This window comes from Choloepus didactylus, chromosome 1 (genome assembly GCF_015220235.1).
Source record: "Choloepus didactylus isolate mChoDid1 chromosome 1, mChoDid1.pri, whole genome shotgun sequence".
Classification (NCBI taxonomy): domain Eukaryota; kingdom Metazoa; phylum Chordata; class Mammalia; order Pilosa; family Megalonychidae; genus Choloepus; species Choloepus didactylus.
Window position 1 is genome coordinate 95,345,552 of NC_051307.1, and position 22,118 is coordinate 95,367,669.

The following is a 22,118-nucleotide window of genomic DNA, read 5'->3' on the forward strand; positions in this document are numbered from 1 at the left end:
GATACTAGAATTAAAGGATGAAATTATTTCTTGAAATTTATACATGTTAAACATTAGGTCATTTAGTTAAAAGATGTCTCACATAAATATCTTAATTTGATATGGTAATGTGTTTTTTAAAACTGTGATTTGTTACTAGCCTTAACCTTTCTCCCCTAGCTCTAGTTATCACTTTCAATTGCATGGTATTCCATGACAAAAAAAAAATATGGTCATTTCGAATTGAGCAGGGAGGGGAAAAAACACAATTAAAATTTTAAAACTGACTCTGATAATCTTCTATATCTAATTAACTTTTCAAAGAGGAAAGAAATTCTATATTCAAAGACAGATACCTTAGAGTTAGTACTGTGTTCTCTAGTTAAACAAACTGAAGATAATTTTTATGTAAGCTGTAAAAGTAAAAGGCCAGTAACAGAAATAGGAAGTAAATGTCTACATTTATATGAACGGTCAAATTATTAATTCCTATATCTAATTAAATTAATATACTACCTGTCATATTCAGTGAGAAGTAAAGTTTAGAAACTGAAGAGCTGCATTAGGTACAGATAGCCTTAAAATAAACTGCTTATTTTAACAGACTATATAGAATTCTTAGCCTTAAAATCTATAGACAGCCATCATAAATTAAAAAAAAGAAATAGCTAAAGTGTCGTAATCTATGGCCTAAAGAAACAAAGTTTTCTAAAGACACCTTCCAAAATGGAACACTAAATTTAAACAAGAGGCCAATGTTATTTTCATCTACTCAATTAAAAAAAAATATTAACTTATTTAAAGTTTGCATATACTTTACTTTTTGTGGTATGAGATATAAAGAATCATATATATAGTTTGCATCTTAAATAAATTTATATAAATGTTTCCCACCCAGAAAATAAATGGAAAAAATCTTGAGAATTATTGGAAAATACAAAGAGGAAATCTAAGATTTTTATAAATTTGCTCACAAATACTCAAACCAATAATCAAAACTATTATTCAAAATGTTTTAATATCCCTATAATAGAAAACTGAATTCCTTAAATGAAGAAGGAAACAATATTTAAAGCACAATTATCTGAATGTTCTTTGAACATCTACTCTATGTTAGTTATTATGATAATGTTTCTGATTTGTATTTATCCCTTATACAGTTTGGTTTAAAAAAAAAAACAGACAAAGTAAAACAGGCATCATAAAAGAAAGTGCAAAACATACCGCAACCTTCCATCTTGGGCAGCTGCTCCCCCTCCAATAATTTTGGTAATGAAAATACTTGAGTCATCTCCAATGTGTGGGTTGTCCGTACCTCCTGCAATGCTGAAACCAAGCCCTGAATTTCCCTGGGGATAGAGAAAATATCTGGGACTGAATAAAAAAAGATAAAACTTGTCTAGTCTATGGTTTTTTTTTTTTTTTTCTATTTAATAAATGTTTATTGAAAATCAGTTACTACATAAGCAGTGGTATGATTTTTTATGGTTATCTTACTAAGTAGGGTGCTTACTTAGATTACCTGTATCAAATGCCACAGAGTTAATGAAAAAAAGTTTAAGTTGTGAGTTTATATTTTATCCATATATTATAAAATGACTGATCTTAATCTATTTGTATTTTACAGAGGATTAAAAAATGTAGACTCAGTTATTGATTATGCTAGCAGATTGAAGCAACGATAGATAATATATCACTTATACGTTTTGAAGAGAACCTCAGTTATTAATTTCCTCCACCTTTTGGTTTGCGCCTTCTAATTTGGACGTAGGAACTGAGTTCCCAGTTGAAGAAAGGAAGTCCTAAACTTACTGAGACAATCCAGGGAGTAAGGAAAACAGGTATATGTAATTTTTTTTTTTTATCATTTTATTGAGATATATTCACATACCACGCAGTCATACAAAACAAATTGTACTTTCGATTGTGTACAGTACCATTACATAGTTGTACATTCATCACCTAAATCAATCCCTGACACCTTCATTAGCACACACACAAAAATACCAAGAATAATAATTAGAGTGAAAAAGAGCAATTGAAGTAAAAAAGAACACTGGGTACCTTTGTCTGTTTGTTTCCTTCCCCTACTTTTCTACACATCCATCCATAAACTAGACAAAGTGGAGTTTGGTCCTTATGGCTTTCCCAATCCCATTGTCACCCCTCATAAGCTACATTTTTATACAACTGTCTTCGAGATTCATGGGTTCTGGGTTGTAGTTTGATAGTTTCAGGTATCCACCACCAGCTACCCCAATTCTTTAGAACCTAAAAAGGGTTGTCTAAAGTGTGCGTAAGAGTGCCCACCAGAGTGATCTCTCGGCTCCTTTTGGATTCTCTCTGCCACTGAAGCTTATTTCATTTCCTTTCACATCCCCCTTTTGGTCAAGAAGATGTTCTCCGTCCCACGATGCCGGGTCTACATTCCTCCCCGGAGGTCATATTCCACGTTGCCAGGGAGATTCACTCCCCTGGGTGTCTGATCCCACATAGGGGGGAGGGCAGTGATTTCACCTTTCAAGTTGGCTTAGCCAGAGAGAGAGGGCCACATCTGAGCAACAAAGAGGCATTCAGGAGGAGACTCTTAGGCACAAATATAGGGAGGCCTAGCCTCTCCTTTGCAGCAACCGTCTTCCCAAGGGTAAAACTTATGGTAGAGGGCTCAACCCATCAAACCACCAGTCCCCTATGTCTGTGGTCATGTTAGCAACCATGGAGGTGGGGTAGGCGAATACCCCTGCATTCTCCACAGGCTCCTCAAGGGGGCACTACATCTTTTTTTTTTTTTCCTTGTTTTTCTTTCTTTTTTTTTTTTTTTAACTTTCCCTTCTTTTTTAAATCAACTGTATGAAAAAAAAAAGTTAAAAAGAAAACAAACATACAATAAAAGAACATTTCAAAGAGACCATAACAAGGGGGTAAGAAAAAGACAACTAACCTAAGATAACTGCTTAACTTCCAACATGTTCCTACTTTACCCCAAGAAAGTTACATAATATAGCAACATTTCTGTGAACTTGTTCCTACTATATCCATCAGAAATTAACAGACCATAGTCATTTCTGGGCATCCCCAGAACGTTAAATAGCTTATCTGTTCTTCTTGGATTATTGTTCCCCCTTCCTTAATTGCTCTCTGCTGCTAGTTCCCCTACATTCTACATTATAAACCATTTGTTTTACATTTTTCAAAGTTCACATTAGTGGTAGCATATAATATTTCTCTTTTTGTGCCTGGCTTATTTCGCTCAGCATTATGTCTTCAAGGTTCATCCACATTGTCATATGTTTCACGAGATCGTTCCTTCTTACTGCCGCGTAGTATTCCATCGTGTGTATATTTATCCACTCATCTGTTGAAGGACATTTGGGTTGTTTCCATCTTTTGGCAATTGTGAATAATGCTGCTATGAACATTGGCGTGCAGATATCTGTTCGTGTCACTGCTTTCCGATCTTCCGGGTATATACCGAGAAGTGCAATCGCTGGATCGAATGGTAGCTCTATATCTAGTTTTCTAAGGAACTGCCAGACTGACTTCCAGAGTGGCTGAACCATTATACAATCCCACCAACAATGAATAAGAGTTCCAATTTCTCCACATCCCCTCCAGCATTTGTAGTTTCCTGTTTGTTTAATGGCAGCCATTCTAACCGGTGTTAGATGGTATCTTATTGTGGTCTTAATTTGCATCTCTCTAATAGCTAGTGAAGCTGAACATATTTTCATGTGTTTCTTGGCCATTTGTATTTCCTCTTCAGAGAACTGTCTTTTCATATCTTTTGCCCATTTTATAATTGGGCTGTCTGTACTATTGTCATTGAGTTGTAGGATTTCTTTGTATATGCAAGATATCAGTCTTTTGTCAGATACATGGTTTCCAAAAATTTTTTCCCATTGAGTTGGCTGCCTCTTTACCTTTTTGAGAAATTCCTTTGAGGTGCAGAAACTTCTAAACTTGAGGAGTTCCCATTTATCTATTTTCTCTTTTGTTGCTTGTGCTTTGGGTGTAAAGTCTAGGAAGTGGCCGCCTAATACAAGGTCTTGAAGATGTTTTCCTACATTATCTTCTAGGAGTTTTATGGTACTTTCTTTTATATTGAGATCTTTGGTCCATTTTGAGTTAATTTTTGTGTAGGGGGTGAGGTAGGGGTCCTCTTTCATTCTTTTGGATATGGATATCCAACTCTCCCAGCCCCATTTGTTGAAAAGACCATTATGGCTCAGTTCAGTGACTTTGGGGGCCTTATCAAAGATCAGTCGGCCATAGATCTGAGGGTCTATCTCTGAATTCTCAATTCGATTCCATTGATCTATATGTCTATCTTTGTGCCAGTACCATGCTGTTTCGGCAACTTCTTTATAATAAGCTTCAAAGTCAGGGAGTGTAAGTCCTCCCACTTTGTTTTTCTTTTTTAGAGTGTCTTTAGCAATTCGAGGCATCTTCCCTTTCCAAATAAATTTGATAACTAGCTTTTCCAAGTCTGCAAAGTAGGTTGTTGGAATTTTGATTGGGATTGCATTGAATCTGTAGATGAGTTTGGGTAGAATTGACATCTTAATGACATTTAGCCTTCCTATCCATGAACATGGAATACTTTTCCATCTTTTAAGGTCCCCTTCTATTTCTTTTAGTAGAGTTATGTAGTTTTCTTTGTATAGGTCTATTACATCTTTGGTCAAGTTGATTCCTAGGTACTTGATTTTTTTAGTTGCTATTGAAAATGGTATCTTTTTCTTGAGTGTCTCTTCAGTTTGTTCATTTCTAGCATATAGAAACATGACTGACTTATGTGCATTAATCTTGTATCCCGCTACTTTGCTAAATTTGTTTATTAGCTCTAGTAGCTGTATCGTCGATTTCCCAGGGTTTTCTAGATATAAGATCATATCATCTGCAAACAATGACAGTTTTACTTCTTCTTTTCCAATTTGGATGCCTTTTATTTCTTTGTCTTGCCGGATTGCCCTGGCTAGCACTTCCAGCACAATGTTGAATAACAGTGGTGACAGCGGGCATCCTTGTCTTGTTCCTGATCTTAGAGGGAAGGCTTTCAGTCTCTCACCATTGAGTACTATGCTGGCTGTGGGTTTTTCATATATGCTCTTTATCATGTTGAGGAAGTTTCCTTCAATTCCTACCTTTTGAAGTGTTCTTATCAAAAAGGGATGTTGGATTTTGTCAAATGCTTTTTCAGCATCTATTGAGATGATCAATTGATTTTTCCCTTTCGAGTTTTTAATGTGTTGTAATACATTGATTGTTTTTCTTATGTTGAACCATCCTTGCATGCCTGGAATGAACCCCACTTGGTCATGGTGTATGATTTTTTTAATGTGTCTTTGGATTCTATTTGCAAGTATTTTGTTGAGGATTTTTGCATCTATATTCATTAGGGAGATTGGCCGGTAGTTTTCCTTTTTTGTAGCATCTTTGCCTGGTTTTGGTATTAGATTGATGTTAGCTTCATAAAATGAGTTAGGTAGTGTTCCATTTTTTTCAATGTTTTGAAAGAGTTTGAGTAAGATTGGTGTCAGTTCTTTCTGGAAAGTTTGGTAGAATTCCCCTGTGAAGCCATCTGGCCCTGGGCATTTATTTGTGGGAAGATTTTTGATGACTGATTGGATCTCTTTGCTTGTGATGGGTTGGTTGAGGTCAGTCTAGGTTGTTCATATGTTTCCAGGAAATTGTCCATTTCTTCTACATTGTCCAGTTTTTTGCCATACAGTTGTTCATAATATCCTCTTATAATTTTTTTAATTTCTTCAGGATCTGCAGTTATGTCACCTTTTTCATTCATTATTTTGTTTATATGGGTCTTCTCTCTTTTTGATTTTGTCAGTCTAGCTAGGGGCTTGTCAATCTTGTTGATCTTCTCAAAGAACCAACTTTTGGTGATATTTATCCTCTCTATTGTTTTTTTGTTCTCTATGTCATTTATTTCTGCTTTAATCCTTGTTATTTCTTTTCTTCTACTTGGTTTAGGATTGGTTTGCTGTTCATTTTCTAGCTTCTTCAGTTGATCCATTAGTTCTTTGATTTTGGCTCTTTCTTCCTTTTTAATATATGCGTTTAGTGCTATAAATTTCCCCCTTAGCACTGCTTTTGCTGCATCCCATAGGTTTTGGTATGTTGTGTTCTCATTTTCATTCGTCTCTATATATTTAGCAATTTCTGTTGCTATTTCTTCTTTAACCCACTGATTGTTTAGGAGTGTGTTGTTTAACCTCCAGGTATTTGTGAATTTTCTAAGTCTCTGATGGTTATTGACTTCTAATTGTATTCCATTGTGGTCAGAGAATGTGCTTTGAATAATTTCAATCTTTTTAAATTTATTGAGGCTTGTTTTATGTCCCAGCATATGATCTATTCTGGAGAAAGTTCCATGAGCACTAGAAAAGTATGTGTATCCTGGTGATTTGGGATGTAATGTCCTGTATATGTCTGTTAAATCTAATTCATTTATCAGATTGTTTAGGTTTTCAATTTCTTTATTGGTCTTCTGTCTGGTTGATCTATCTATAGGAGAGAGTGATGTGTTGAAGTCTCCCAGAATTATTGTGGAAACATCAATTGCTTCCTTTAGTTTTTCCAGTGTTTCTCTCATGTATTTTGTGGCACCTTGATTGGGTGCATAGACATTTACGATTGTTATTTCTTCTTGCTGAATTGCCCCTTTTATTAGTATGTAGTGGCCTTCTTTGTCTCTCAAAACATCCCTGCATTTGAAGTCTATTTTATCTGAGATTAATATTGCTACACCTGCTTTCTTTTGGCTGTGGCTTGCATGAAATATTTTTTTCCATCCTTTCACTTTCAGTTTCTTTGTGTCCCTGTGTCTAAGATGAGTCTCTTGTATGCAACATATTGATGGTTCATTTTTTTTGATCCATTCTGCGAATCTATATCTTTTAATTGGGGAGTTTAATCCATTTACATTCAACGTTAAAACCGTGAAGGCATTTCTTGAATCGGCCATCTTATCCTTTGGTTTATGTTTGCCATATTTTTCCCTCTCTCTATTAATATCCTTTATTGTACCCATACCGAATCTCTTTAGTACTGAACCTTTCTCCAAGTCTCTCTGTCCTTTCTTTGTTTCTCTGTCTGTAGGGCTCCCTTTAGCATCTCCAGTAGGGCAGGTCTCTTGTTAGCAAATTCTCTCAGCATTTGTTTGTCTGTGAAAAATTTAAGCTCTCCCTCAAATTTGAAGGAGAGCTTTGCTGGATAAAGTATTCTTGGCTGGAAATTTTTCTCACTCAGAATTTTAAATATATCTTGCCACTGCTTTCTTGCCTCCATGGTGGCTGCTGAGTAGTCACTACTTAGTCTTATGCTGTTTCCTTTGTATGTGGTGAATTGCTTTTCTCTTGCTGCTTTCAGAACTTGCTCCTTCTCTTCTGTGTTTGACAGTGTGATCAGTATATGTCTCGGAGTGGGTTTATTTGGATTTATTCTATTTGGAGTTCGCTGAGCATTTATGATTTGTGTATTTATGCTGTTTTGAAGATTTGGGAAGTTTTCCCCAACAATTTCTTTGAATACTCTTCCTAGACTTTTACCCTTTTCTTCCCCTTCTGGGACACCAATGAGTCTTATATTAGGACGTTTCATATTATCTATCATATCCCTGAGGTCCATTTCGATTTTTTCAACTTTTTTCCCCATTCTTTCTTTTATGCTTTCATTTTCCATTCTGTCATCTTCCAGGTCACTGATTCGTTGTTCAACTTCCTCTAGTCTTGTACTATGAGTGTCCAGAATGTTTTTAATTTGGTCAACAGTTTCTTTAATTTCCATAAGATCATCCATTTTTTAATTTAGTCTTGCAATGTCTTCTTTATGCTCTTCTAGAGTCTTCTTGATTTCCTTCATATCCCGTACTATGGTCTCATTGTTCATCTTTAGTTCTTTGCGTAGCTGCTCTATGTGCTGTGTCTCTTCTGGTCTTTTGATTTGGGTGCTTGGGCTTGGGTTATCCATATCGTCTGGTTTTTTCATATGCTTTATAATTTTCTGTTGTTTTTGGCCTCGTGGCATTTGCTGAACTTGATAGGGTTCTTTTAGGGTTTGCAGACATATTGAAGTCCTTATCTCTAATTTATCAGATCTACAGCTTCGTGGAGTACACTTTCTCTAACTAACCAGCAGGTGGCGTCCACGAGCCACCTGTTCTCCACAAGCCAGCTCTCCCCTGCTTAGCCTTTTTTTTTTGGTGAGTGGGGGAGTGAGTCTTGTGGGGCCCAATTGGTGTACCAAGCTTGCGTGTGTAGTTGGTGTTGCCTGCCCTGTATGTGGGGCGTGTTTCTGGGCAGTCGGGAAGGGGGTGTGGCCCTAACAATCAAATCTCCCTGATGATCCTAGAGTTTTAAAGCTGCTGCAATAATCGAATCCTTCAGTTCAGTCCTGCCACAGTTTGTCTCTGCCACTGACCCACAAGTCTTTGGTATTGGCGTATGGCTCCTGAGACTTGCAAGTGGGCCCCTCTTCCAGGCCGTGCACCCCAGGTCCTCTGTTGAGGGATGACTGTGCTATGTCACAGGTGAGTGCCGTCCCCCCAGGGCAGTTCTGGGCTGCTGGGCTGTGTAGGGAGGCTCCCAGTCTGCTCAAATGATGGCTGAATGGGGCTTTGTTAATTCCCACTGCTCCACCTTCCCATCTCTGGGACAATCAGCTGAGGTTGCAGGAAAGGCTAATGTCCACGCCCAGTTTTGTGGTGTGTGCCTGTTATTTGAAGCACTTCCGTCACACTGGGTTGTCTGGGGCAGCTCTGGGCTATGGGGCTGGCGATGGGTAGGAGTGTTTCCTGTCCACCAGGATGATGGCTGTGAGCGGACACCCCCCTTTTCTTGGGAAGTTGTGGTGTTTAGTGAATTTTCTCAGCCACTGGATTATTGCCTTTTGTCTCAGAGCTCTCTTAGTTCTGCTCTTGACTTGACGTGTCCAAATTGCAATTCTTTGAAGCTTTCTGTATTGGGCTTCTTAGAGTAATTGTTTTAGAAAAAGAAAAAAGGATTAAAAAAAAAAAAAAGAAAAAAAAAAGGGCCCTCCTCAGAGATCTAATGGGTTATTGAAATGCTAAGAGACAAAGCAACCAGGGCCATTAAGGAAAGGTCCACAGGGCAGAGAGATCAGCTTTTCTTCGGGATTTGCATATGCGCCTCAAGGCCTGAGCTCCGCCCTTCCCCTTTCTGTGTTCACCAGAACTCCAAAAATCCTCTGCTTTTATTTTGGAGTTTTTCGTGTTATTTTTTTTTTCCTATGCCTGTCTCCTCTCTGCTGGGCTGGCAGCTCTCAGATTCTCTGTTGTCTGGTCTCAGTCTATCTATGGTTGGAATTTGAATCAGTAGAATGAGTTTCCGAGAAGGGCAGCCACTGCAGTTCTCCCTTCTCCTTCCCAGAGCTGACGGCCCCTCCTCCCACGGGATTGAGCCTGGCAGGGAGGGGCGCGGGTCCCCTGGCCGCAAAAACTTACAGATTTCGCTGATCTCAGCAGTTCGACATTTTCATGAGTGTTGTATGAAGTATGCCCAAAGACAGATTGCTCTGTGGTGTCCAGTCCACGCAGTTCCTGGCTTTTTACCTACTTTCCTGGAGGAGTAACTAAAACTTACAGCTCACCAGTCTGCTATCTTGCCCTGCCTCCTAGTCTATGGTTTTTATCTTCAAATATACATGCAGTTTGTACTTAGTCACCTGTTTGCAGAGTTGTCACTACAAATATCTTTCATTCAGATTGCACCTCACCCATGTTTGGCAAGACAAATTTCTCTTAGGAGAAAACCACTGAAATGATCTGTCTGCTGCTCATATTTCTCAGTAGATAAAACTGATACATTATCGCAGCCTTTTAAAAATGGGGATGTGGTAATGTGCTTTTCTTCTGTTAATTATGTCATAAGCTTGTTTGAAAATGACCAAATTTTAGCTGCAGCCATCAATCCTACTGTGTTTAGCCAATAAACCTAACTGGCAAACAAACAAACAAAAAAATATATTTTTAATACTGGAAGCCTAACTTGAGAACTTAACATAGGATAACTTTCTTGATAGCAAAGAAAATTTTGCAAAGTGGCCCTACCTAAAGCTTGTTTTACATACAGGATTTCTAAATAGTATTTTCAACTGCTACAAAGTCTTTAAAGACAATTCCTTTAAGCAATGGTATTAAAAGAAAATTTATTTTTGCAATTATGTTCTAATTTTGCCTATGAAATACTTTAAATGCACACTCTGCCATGATTTGTTCTAAACTCCTATTTTAATAAAAAAAATTTTTTTTGGTCTAAACTCTTCAAGGGTAATCAGAGTCTCAAAAGCACTACAAACAGATTGGGTAAGGTCCCCAAGTTACTCAGGTATTCAAGTTCTTCAATCAGTGAAAAATACAATCATGGTCCTGACTAAAAGAAATTTAAAAAGCACTAGGAAGAGATGAAAGATAAATAAAATAAAAAAGCTTAGAGGAAATCACAAAATACCTTATTAAAAAATGTATTACATAATAATACTGTGCTTACTTGTAAGTTACTCAGGCTCCACCTCACCTGAGCAGGTGACCCAGATTCAGGGAGCAGTCAATAAAGATCAATCATATGTGTAGAAGAATTTCTCAGGTCTATTTTTCACTCAGAATCTAGTCTTGACTTCAAACATACACAAATCTAATTATTTAAGATCTTGGTATTAAATAAACAGACATTCAGATATTTAGGAAATTTATTTGTGTGAAACACTTCATTTTACAAAAATGTTGGTCAGACAGGGTGACATTCTTAAAATATAGTATAAGTTGGGTGCAGATATTCTTAAGGGAAAAATATGTCAAGAAAATTTACAGGTCTGAATAGCACCCCCTTAAGTTATTTTCTGATTTGTGGAGTACATGAAAGTAAGTTTTCAATATGGTCTTGCCCATTAAAGCTATGCTGAATATTTTGCTAGGAAAGAAAATTGATTCAATGACAAATGCCACTAGGATATTAACTATTCATCTAAAATAATGTTATTAAATATAAATAATAAAATTAGAATACTCAAAAACAAGGAAAGTCTGAGAAACAGTTCAGAGGAGCCTAAGAAGCCATGATAACTAAATATAATGTGGTATATCAGACGGGATCCTGGAACAGATGAAGGTCATTTTTAAATAAAAACTAAGGAAATCAAATGTACACATTAGCTAATAATAATGTATAAATATCAGTTCATTAGTTGAGACAAAGTACTATAGTAATGTTTATAATAGGGGAAACTGAATTCAGGGTAAATGAGAACTCTCTGTACTATCCTTACAACTTTTCTGAGAATTTAAAACTATTTTAAAATAAAAGTTTTTTTTAAAAAGGTTACTGAAGAAAAACAACATGTTCTGAAAATACCATGGCTAATTTTATGATGTGTGAACTTATAATATTCCATGGTTCTTTTTTAAAAATACCTTTTCCCTGAATTCAATATGAAACAGTAACATATTTAAAGACTTCTTTAAAACAACATATTTATGCATAAAAACATGATAATTAATAGTTTTTACCCTTTCAAGTGTGATTTCTTCATATTCATAATCTGCATCAGTGCCATTAACCTAGTGGGGGAAACAGAAGTAGTTCAAAAATTCAGAGAGTAAAATTTGAAATGGCAAGAAATTTTTGCATGACTTATTAATGAAAACCTGTTAAATGTGATAGCAATAAAATAATATCGCTTAATTTTAATAATTTTAGGGAAGATTTTATAGTCAATTTCATAATAATCAAATGATTTTCAAGGAATGGAAGAGTACAAATGTGGTCAATGACTCTACATTCATTGTATTATGAATATCAACTATAAAGGTACATTCAGCATTTAATACTATCGGACACTTTTTCCTCTCCCTTCATCCACACATCTAATCAGCTGCCAACTATTACTGATTTGAATACTTCAATGTTTCGAAAACCATCTCTTCTCATTTCTAGTATATAGATTCTAGGCATTTGTTAACCCTCGTCTAGACTACTGCCAATGCAATCTACTCAGTCTTCCAGATTAGTGGACACACTGCCCAAATCATTGTATGTGTTTTTTAAAACAAATGGAACTTTCTGAAGCCCATGTTTGATATAACATACTTCCTCCAAAACTTTCAAAAACTTTGCTTCCTAAAAAGATTCAAACTTTCACTTGATATTCAAGGATCTCTATGAACTGACCGCAATCTACCACCTCAGCTTGATTTCTAAAACACATATCTCACGTCTTCATTCATTTGAATGACCTGCTCTTTCCATTACATATCTTGGAATTTCCCACCTCCATATATCTATACTACTTCAGTGTTTTCTGTCACCAATTTCACTTACATGTCATGTCCAAATCTGATTCACCAATCAATATCTTGCTCAAATCTTACAGACCAGGTACTTCCTTATTCCTTCAGTTTATTTCCTACTTGGCTCTGGAAGAAGTAACTCAACTTCCTCAGTGAGGACCACTAGTGAAGGGTAAGAAGTTCGTGCAATCAGATTAACTTGGGTTTGAATCTCTGCTTTAACATTTCTAGTGATATGAGGCTGGGAAAAGCAATTTCTCTAAATCAAATGTGGACTGTGATACATCACATTTCTGAAGATGCCTTACATCTTCCACCCCACATGTTCTTTTGCAATATGACGGAACCAACTTACCATCAAAAGTTGAGTACATTTCCCTCCCTCTGGATCTAGGCAGACACTGTGACTAGCTTTGATAAAAAGAATGGCACAAGTGATGTCTAATTTCTGATGTCAGTCATATAATGCCTTGTAGCATTTGCCTTTGTCTATCTGAATGCACTTTCTTAGAACCCAGTCACCTTAATGCGAGGAAGCTCAGCTCAGACAGCCTAGGGGAGATCCAAATTGAAGGGGACCAAAGTTCCAGTTACCCTCCTAACCAGCAGCCAGCACTGACCGCGAGCCATGTAAATGTGACTGTTTTGGACTTCCAGCCTTCTCTAGTGTCCCAGCCAACACCACATGAAGCAGAAGGACCATCCAGTTAACCGAAGGAATCATGAGAAATAATGAATTGTTATTCTTTTAAGCCACTAGGTTTTAAGTACTTTGCTATGCAACAAGATAGCTACAACAGAAATAATGAAACCTATATAAGCTGCTTTGCTTTCCTCACCGTATTGCAGGAAAGAAACTCTTAATTTAGGCCCAGTTCAGAGGCTAGGAGTTTTTTCCTCAAGGGCTTTGAATCACATTTCTACTACCCTTTTGGGTCCTTAATTCTTGTGGCTCTCATGGATTCAAAACCCTATTCCTACAATTTGACAACAAAAAAGTATACAACCCAATTAAAAAATGGCCCACAGACTTGCATGGATATTTCTCCAAAGAAGAAACACAAATGGCCAAATAAGCACAGGAAAAGTTGCTTTTCATCATTAGCCATTAGAGAAATGCAACTCAAAACCACAATGAGATTACCTCACACAAACTAAAATGGTTATTATGTTTTAAAAAAAAACGAAAATAACAAGTGCCGACAAGGATGCAGAGAAATAGAAATGCTTTTACATCGTTGGTGGGAATGTAAAGTTGTACAGCTGTTGTGGAAAACAGTTTGGTGGTTCTTCAAAAACTTTATTAAACATAGAACTACCATATAATTCAGGAATCCTGCCTCTGGGTTATATACCCCAAAGAACTGAAAACAGGGACTCAGGCAGACATTTGTACACCTATGTTCATAGCAGCATTATTCACAATAGCTAAAAGGTAGAAGCAACCCAATTATCCTTCAGCAGATGAATAAACAAAATGTAGTATAAACATACATTGGAATATTACTCTTAAAAAAGAATGAGGTTCTGCTATACACCACTACATGGATTCTGCTCCTGTTGGGTTAAGTGTTCTTTCTATGCCTGTTAGGTCTAGCTGGTTTATGATGTCATTCAAATCTACTTCCTTACTGATCTTATGTCTAGACGTTCTATCTATTACTGAAAGCAGTGTCCGGCAACATCTTATTATTAATATAGAACAGTCTACTTATCTCTTCAAACCTGTCAATATTTGCTTCATGTATTTTAGAGCTCTGCTGTTAGGTGCATATGTATCTATACTTGTTACATCTTCTTGTTGAGTTGAACCCTTTATTCATATATCATGACCTTTTTTTTAATCTCTTGTAACAGTTTTTGACTTGAAGTTTTTTTTTTTTTTTTTTTTACCTGATATTGATATAGCTACCCCAGCATTCCTTTGATGGCTATTTGCATGGTATATTTTTTTCTATCCTTTCATTTTCAACCAACTGTGTCTTTGAATTTAAGTGCTATCTCTCGCATACAGCATATAACTGGATCATGCTTTTTTCAAATCAATTCTGCTAATATCTGCCTTTTGATGAGAATTTAATACATTTACAATTAAATTTAATCCATTTACAATTACTTTAATTGTAATGCAGGACATTATATCACCATTTTGCTATTTTATCTAAGTCTTATACCTTTTAGTCCTTCAATTCTCCCATTGAAGCCTATTTCCTGTTTATTTAAATTTTTGTATTGTATAATTTTAAGTCCTTTTTCATTTCTTTCTGCACATATTTTTCATATATATTTTTTGTGGTTAGTAAGGGGCTTCAATTTAACATCCTTAATCTAAACAATCATGTTTGATATGACACCAACTTAACTTCAATAGCATATGTATACTGATCCTATTACCTTCTGTCCCCCTACCTTTCTGTTAAAATTGTTAGACTATATCTTTATACAATGTATGTGCAAAAACATAGATTATCATTACTTTTTATGTATTTGCATTTTAGAACTTGTGAGAGGTAAAAAGTGGAGTTATAAACCAAAAAATACAATACAATTGTATTGGCATTTATAATTACCCATATGGCTACCTTTCTGGAGGTCTTTATTTCTTTAAGCCACTTCATTCCACTCGTTAGTGTTCTTTCCTTTCAGTCTGAAGAATTCCCTTTAGCACAGTTTGTGGGGAAGTGCTAGTGGTGACAAACTCCCTCAGCTTTTGTTTACCTAGGAATGTCTTAACCTTCCCTCGTTTTTGAAATAAAGTCTTATCAGACATAAAATTCCCAGTTGGCAACTGTTTTCTTACAGCACTTTAAATATTTCAACATACTACCCTCTTGCCTTTATGGTTTCTGATGAGAAATCTTATTGGGACTACTAATCTTATCGGGACTACTATCTTATTGGGACTCCCTTATACAAAACACATTGCTTTTCTCTTGCATCTTTCATAACTTTCTCTTATTCCTAGACATTTGACACTTTGAGTAGTATGTGCCTGGGTATGGTTCTCTTCAAGTTTATCCTGTTTGGTCTTCACTGGGCTTCCTGAATGTTCATATTCATATCTTTTGTTAAATATGTGTAGTTTTCTGCCATTATTTATTTGAATGTTCCTTCTGTTTTTTTTCCCTTTATTCTTTTTACGGGACTCTCATAAAGCATTTATTGGACTGCCTGGTGGTGTCTTACAGGTTTGCTATGTTTTGTCCACTTTTAAAATTCTATATCCTTTCTGCTCATTAGCTGAAATCATTTCAATTGTCTTGTCTTTGAGTTCACTGATACTTTCTTCTCTCCACTCCAATCTGCTATTGAAAACCTCTAGGGAATTTTTCATTTCAGTTATTATGGTCTACAATACAATTCTAGCATTTCTGTTTGGGACCTTTTTAAAACATCTACCTCTTCTCTGAAACTCTACTGCCCATACATATCTGTTTTCCTGATATCCTTAAGTTCTTTCTCTGTTTTCCTTTATCTCTTTAAGCATACTGAGGATCAGTTTTTAAGTTTTTGTCCTGTATGTTCAAAATCTGATCTTCTTTGTTGATGGTTTCTTTTTACTTTTTCCTTTGGATGGGCCAGCATTCCCTGCTTTTTTGTTTGTCTTGTAATCCTTTGTTGCACAGTGTGTATTTTATCATTTTAAATGTTAATTCTGGGATTTATCCTGAGCTATCTGTTGTTCCCTGGGTTTGTATACAGCCAACTATACGAGAAAAATTTCCTTGAGCACCAGGAGTAACAGAAACAAACTAATCAACACACAAAAAAACTACTTTCACAGTCTTTGCAAATTGGCTCTGCATTGGCTAGTACTCTACCTCAGTTCCATCTTCTTATCAAGTGCAGTGCCAGGAGAATGTAAAGTGCAAGGTCCTCTCTGTCTTCTCTGAGCCTGTGTCTTGTCCTGGGCTTGTGCTTATTTGTGTCCGTAGGTTCCCCTCCTTATCAGAATCTGAAAGCCCCTTCTAGTCCTTAAGAAAAACACTTTCTCCCCATACCGGGAACTTTAAGGTATGACATGAAGCAGGTGATCCTTTGTCCCAGGTCTCTTGGATGTAATCGTTTCTTACAGTGCTTCAGTTGTCTGCAAGGTGCTTCTAACTGCAGGGCAAGTTCTAGGAGGGTAAACCCAAGACAAAGTTCCTGATTCAGTCATTTAGATGCTACCAGACAGATTGGCACTGACGTACTGTCACCCCGGTATGCGCACAGAAGTTACTCTTTCCATTCAGAACAGGGCTAGGGACCCACGATGGGAACACAGGTTGACACTACACTGCACTGGGGACAGACCAACAAGGGCACCAGTCACCCCTACTGTTTTTAAAGCTGTGTTTTCTTGATGTAGCACTTGCCCAGTTACTGCAACCCTTTAAATGTTTTCCAGAGTTTTGAAGAAGATGGTTCTGTCAGTTTTCGCTGGCTGTTCAAAGATTCTGTGGGGCAACAGCACCCTGAAAGGTCTTATGCTGTGCCATTTTGGTTGACTGGATAGCACATCCTTGCCACTTTTAAGTAGCTTTTTTCTTGATGCAGCATTTGCCCTGTTACTGTAGTCCTTAAATATTTTCCTGGAGCTTTGAGAAAGATGCTTCTGCCAGTTCTTGATGGTTGTTCAAAGCTTCTGTGTGGTGACAGAACCCTGAAGCGTGTCACTCCACCATCCTGAATGGGGTGGCTCGCCACATAATTACTTTGATTTTAAATTTTACTTGTCTATTTTTGTGTATTTACTTTTCTTTAACAAAAATGTCCAATAGAACTTTATGTGATAATGGAAATGGTCTACAATCTGCACTCTATCCAATATAGCACTAACCACTGAGCCTTTGTAATGTGACTAGAGCAACAGCAAATTTTTAATTCTGATAAATTCTAGTGGTTACTGTATAGTTACAGTGGTTACTGTGTAGTTGCAGGTGAATCATTTTACTAAATCCCACCCCACCCCTCCAGAACATATACACACATACTTTATTTCTTAGAAGCACATGCAGATACACACAGAGGCACACACACTGTTTTCAGGGCTATGATTGTTACTATATGAAATTTATAGATTTATATGGTGAAAATGAAGATATTTATATCATGTTCTGACTCACCAACAAAGTATGCTCTCCAGTTACTCAAGTATTCTTTTATGCAACCCAGTAAAGTTTTACAGTTATGCTCCCTACAATCTTCACATTTCATGTTATGCTTATTGCTAAATATCTCATATTTGGTGACATAGTTAATGGACTCATATTCACCTAGTTGTTGCTCATGTATACCAGAAAAGCATTTACTACTTAACTTTTAAATTAAGTTTTTCTTTCTTATACAATTTGCCTTAATTACGGGTACATGTGTTGTCATAAAGCAGAGAAAATTTATAACAGATATCTCACTCTCTTATTAGCCCAAAGATTTTAATCTTCTAAACCACCAAACACTAATATGTTCAAATAGGAGAGAGCCTATTATTTAAATAAGACTAGTCCAAAGGTAAATAAAAAGAAAACTAACTGATTAATTCCTTGTTTAGTTTCAACTCATTAACACCTTTCTAACTATAGAATGGTATATCAAAATTCAAGATTTTATCTAACAATATTCATATGACTCATGGTTCATATTAATGCATAATTTCAGGCTATTAAAAACCTCAAAGCCTATACCATCATAAAGTAAGAATCTAAAAATAAAAATGGATTGGAAAGAAAAAAATATTCTTTCTAATTAAAAATTAAGATAAATAAATAGAAAGTAATAACACCAAAGGAATTTGTTTAAAGGGTCTTCCTAAATAATGAATAACTTTGGGTTGATTTAAAAATATTATACTTATCAATTACACTACATACAGAAAAACTGAAGCATGTGTATGTAAGAAACCTACCAAGGTCAAACTAATTGAATATCTTTCACCTTCACTCCTCACAGTCTGTCTTAAGGAAAATAAACAGATGGGAATTATTTCAACAAGTTACTTTATTTACTTGTCATTACTGGAACCAGTAAGAACACTAGAGTTCTGGTCTGTGATTTGTGCTTCTTCACTTAAGATATTTATTCTCTAAGGATATCACTGGAATTCAAGGAAGGTGAGAGAATCAATTTCAATGTCAATGAAATATAATATCAATAAACACGTAAGATTTGTTTCTCATCTCAGCACAACCTGGGGTGTGTAGAGCTGTCTAACTCGGAGACCAGCTGTGATGGGAACCCTTCCCGTGCTCTTTTGGACCCTTTGTGGTGTGCGGGTGGACGTATGAGGACAAGCAGGCAGCGAGCACCCTGGGAGGCCGAGGTAGAGGGGCAGCATGACCATCTGGAACAGCCTTCAAAATTGAGAGATTTCAGACTTTGACTACTGGCAAGTCTTTGCAAGTGTGTAGATTGAGGCCTTGTCACCATTCTGAAGGTGGAAATATGGACTCAAGGATAACATTTCTCAAAATCTCAAAGCTGCCACAACCTCATCAGAACAGTCAGTAGACCTGTTCTCTCTTCTGGATCTTTGTTAAAGAACTTGCCAACCTTTGAATCCTTGGAATTGGGGAGAAGATCAGTACAGCTGGTGAAACAGAAGATGGAAATACAGATTTTTGAGATTCCCACAGGAAACGGTAGAATATAAACTCCTTGAAGACAAGGATAAAACTTAGACACTTAAGCATGCCCCCAAAGTATCTAACACTCAAGAATATTGCTGATGGACTTATAAATCTTGCCAACTATTGACTCTGAGATAAATTGATGAAATTGATTAAAGAGTTCAAGTTCCACATGTTAAGCTCTACATTCTTAAACTAATTATTTCCTGTGTGTCCAATATTTCTGCCAGAAAAATGAGTTCCTTTATTCTGTGTTCTTTAATTTAAAATAGAAGATCAGCACCATAAATTTGGGGTGGCTGTGGAGAAGTGTGACTGGAACCAGCCAGTATATGAAGAGTTGACTTTAAGCCCCTGGCTGAATATTGTTCCTCCATTCTTTCTTCTGACTGAGACGTGGCTTGTCAAAAATCAGTCCAGAGAAAATTTCTCCTAGAGTCAAGTTATAGATCTTGACAGGAGCCAATAACTACAAAACTGCTGACAGAGACTTATCTCTAAAATTGCTAGTCGGTACCATTAAAGATGCCAAATGAGTTGAAATAAACGGACAAAAAGCCCCACACTATGTTCGGTCTCTTCACCAAGCTCCAACAGAAGTCAGTTGTATAGGGCTGTTTTCCTAACTAAACTGAGCCAATATTGAGCAAGCCCATAGATAAGTGAAGAGAGACATGAAATGTTCTATATGTTCACCACTGAAGCAAGAGCTGCCTGAGGTTTTATTGAATCATTCAGTGTTTGGGTATCCTTGGTGACGAATATCCTCTGATAGAAAACAACCAACAGAAAGAATTGGGAACTCATATACTGTATATTTTCTTTAACGTCTTGACCGTGTATGATACACAGTGGACATAACAGTGTTTAAAGAGTCTGCCCTGGACTTTGCCTTTAATCTTGTTACATTTTTCTCTCCAAACAGAAACTTATGTTTAAGGACACAAACCCTTTTCATGTACTTTCCTCCATCTAGAGCCACAACAGCACCAAAGCATGATGCTATAATTTGACAAATGATCATTTTAAAAATAACTGTTCTATGCATTGATATAAAGTTAATGAAGGAAATGATTTTACTGTGCTGTTGTTTACCATAACTTGATTTGATGTAATTAACAGACCAAATATTGCTGTAGCAAAGTGTCATTATGTCATGTAACACCAAATCAACTTTATACTCTGTGGTTATTAGCCTGCTTATTTTAAACAATAATTGATTTTATGAAATTCCAGAACAACAAAAACATCTGAATATTGTCTTAGGTATGTATGGGAATCAGTGTGATTAGAGAAGTAAAATAAAGCATAATTATGTTCTAAAAAAAAAAAAAAAAAAACACTTAAAAGTGAATGTAATGTACCGGGCTCTAAGATGGCGGCACAAAGAGGAGTGGAAGCTAATTAGTCCCCCTGGAACAACTAATAAACAACCAGGAACAACTAGAAAATAACCCAGAATAAGTGTGGGGGGACAAATGTGACCATCCACTCATCATACACCAACCTGAATTGGGAGGAATGCCCGAGATTGCAGCATAAAATCTGTAAGTAAAATTTCCAGATCCAAGCCGGGAGCCCCCTCCCCCAACAACCAGAGCTCGTGGTGCTAGAGACCAGCTCTCTCCAAGCAAGTGAATACAGTTCAGCTGAGCTCCAACTGGGGTTTTAATAAACAAACCTGGACTGCTCCATATAAACTATGAATCCCCAACAACATACAGAGGCAAGAAAAGAAATAAGTCATCCAAATTGGAAAGGAAGAAGTAAAACTGTCAATATTTGCAGATGACATGATCCCATATTTAGAAAATCTAGGAAAAAAGAGCAACAAAGCTACTTAAGCTAATAAATGAGTTCAGAAAAAACTGAAGGATAAAAGATCAAAACACAGAAATTAATAGTGTTTCTACACACTAGTAATGAGCTATCTGAGGTGGTAATCAAGCAAAAAAATTCCATTTACAATGGCATCTAAAATAATCAAATATCTAAGAATCGACTTAATCAAGGATATAAAGGACTTGTTCACAGAAAACTAAAAAACATTCCTAACGTTTTGTAGACCTGAATAAATGGGAAGACATTCCATGTTCAGGGACTGGAAGGCTAAATGTTATTAAGACATCAATTCTACCCAAATTATTCTACAGATTCAATGCAATACAAATTAAAATTCCAACAGGCTACTTTGCAGAAATGGAAAAGCTAATTATCAGTTTATTTGAAAGGGCTTAAGGGGCTTTGAATAGACAAAAACATTTTGAAAAAGAACGAAGTGGGAGGTATCTTCCTGACTTTAAAGCATATTATAAAGCCACTGTGGTCAAAACAGCATGGTACTGACATAAAGATAGACATATCGATCAATGGAATTAAATTGAGAGTTCAGAAATAGATGATTAGATCTATGGTCAATTAATTTTTGATAAGCCTCCCAAGTCCACTAAACTGGGACAGAACAGTCTCTTCAATAAACGGTGTTGGGAAAATTGGATATCCATTACCAAAAGAATGAAAAAGGGCATCTCTCTCTCACACCCTATACAAAAATTAACTGAAAATGGATCAAAGACCTAAATATAAGAACCAGTACTATAAAACTCCTAGAGGAAAATACAGGATACACCTTCAAGATCTGGTGAAAAGTGGTAGTTTTTTTTTTTTTTTTAAATTCAGTTTTACTGAAATATATTCACATACCATACAATCATCCATGGTGTATAATCAACTGTTCACAGTACCATCATATAGTTGTGCATCCATCACCGCAATCTATTTTTGAACATTTTCCTTACATCAGAAAGAATCAGAATAAGAATAAAAAATAAAAGTAAAAAAAGAACACCCAAACCATCCCCCCCATCCCACCCTATTTGTCATTTAGTTTTTGTCCCCCTTTTCTACCCATTCATCCACACACTAGACAAAGGGAGTTTGATCCACAAGGCCTTCACAAACACACTGTCACCCCTTGTAATCTACATTATTAAACAACGGTCTTCAGGAGTCCAGACTACTGGGTTGGAGTTTGGTAGTTCCAGGTATTTACTTCTAGTGATTCCAATACATTAAAACGTAGAAAATGTTATCTATATAGTGCATAAGAATGCCCACCAGAGTGACCTCTCGACTCCACTTGAAATCTCTCAGCCACTGAAAGTATTTCGTCTCATTTCGCATCCCCCGTTTGGTCAAGAAGATCTTCTCAA

At 36.4% G+C, this 22,118-nt stretch overlaps 1 protein-coding gene across 20 annotated transcripts in view; it reads right to left on the reverse strand.

Annotated features, from left to right (window-relative positions):
• The window catches only part of DLG1 (discs large MAGUK scaffold protein 1), a 369,115-nt gene that overhangs the window by 143,090 nt on the left and 203,907 nt on the right, over positions 1-22,118 (reverse strand). For all 20 annotated transcript variants that reach the window (XM_037837795.1, XM_037837800.1, XM_037837787.1 and 17 more), the window contains 2 exons: positions 11,519-11,569; positions 1,204-1,328 (listed from right to left, as the gene is read on the reverse strand). In XM_037837795.1, the coding sequence (XP_037693723.1) occupies positions 1,204-1,328; positions 11,519-11,569 (176 nt within the window). The remainder of the gene's footprint in view (positions 1-1,203; positions 1,329-11,518; positions 11,570-22,118) is intronic.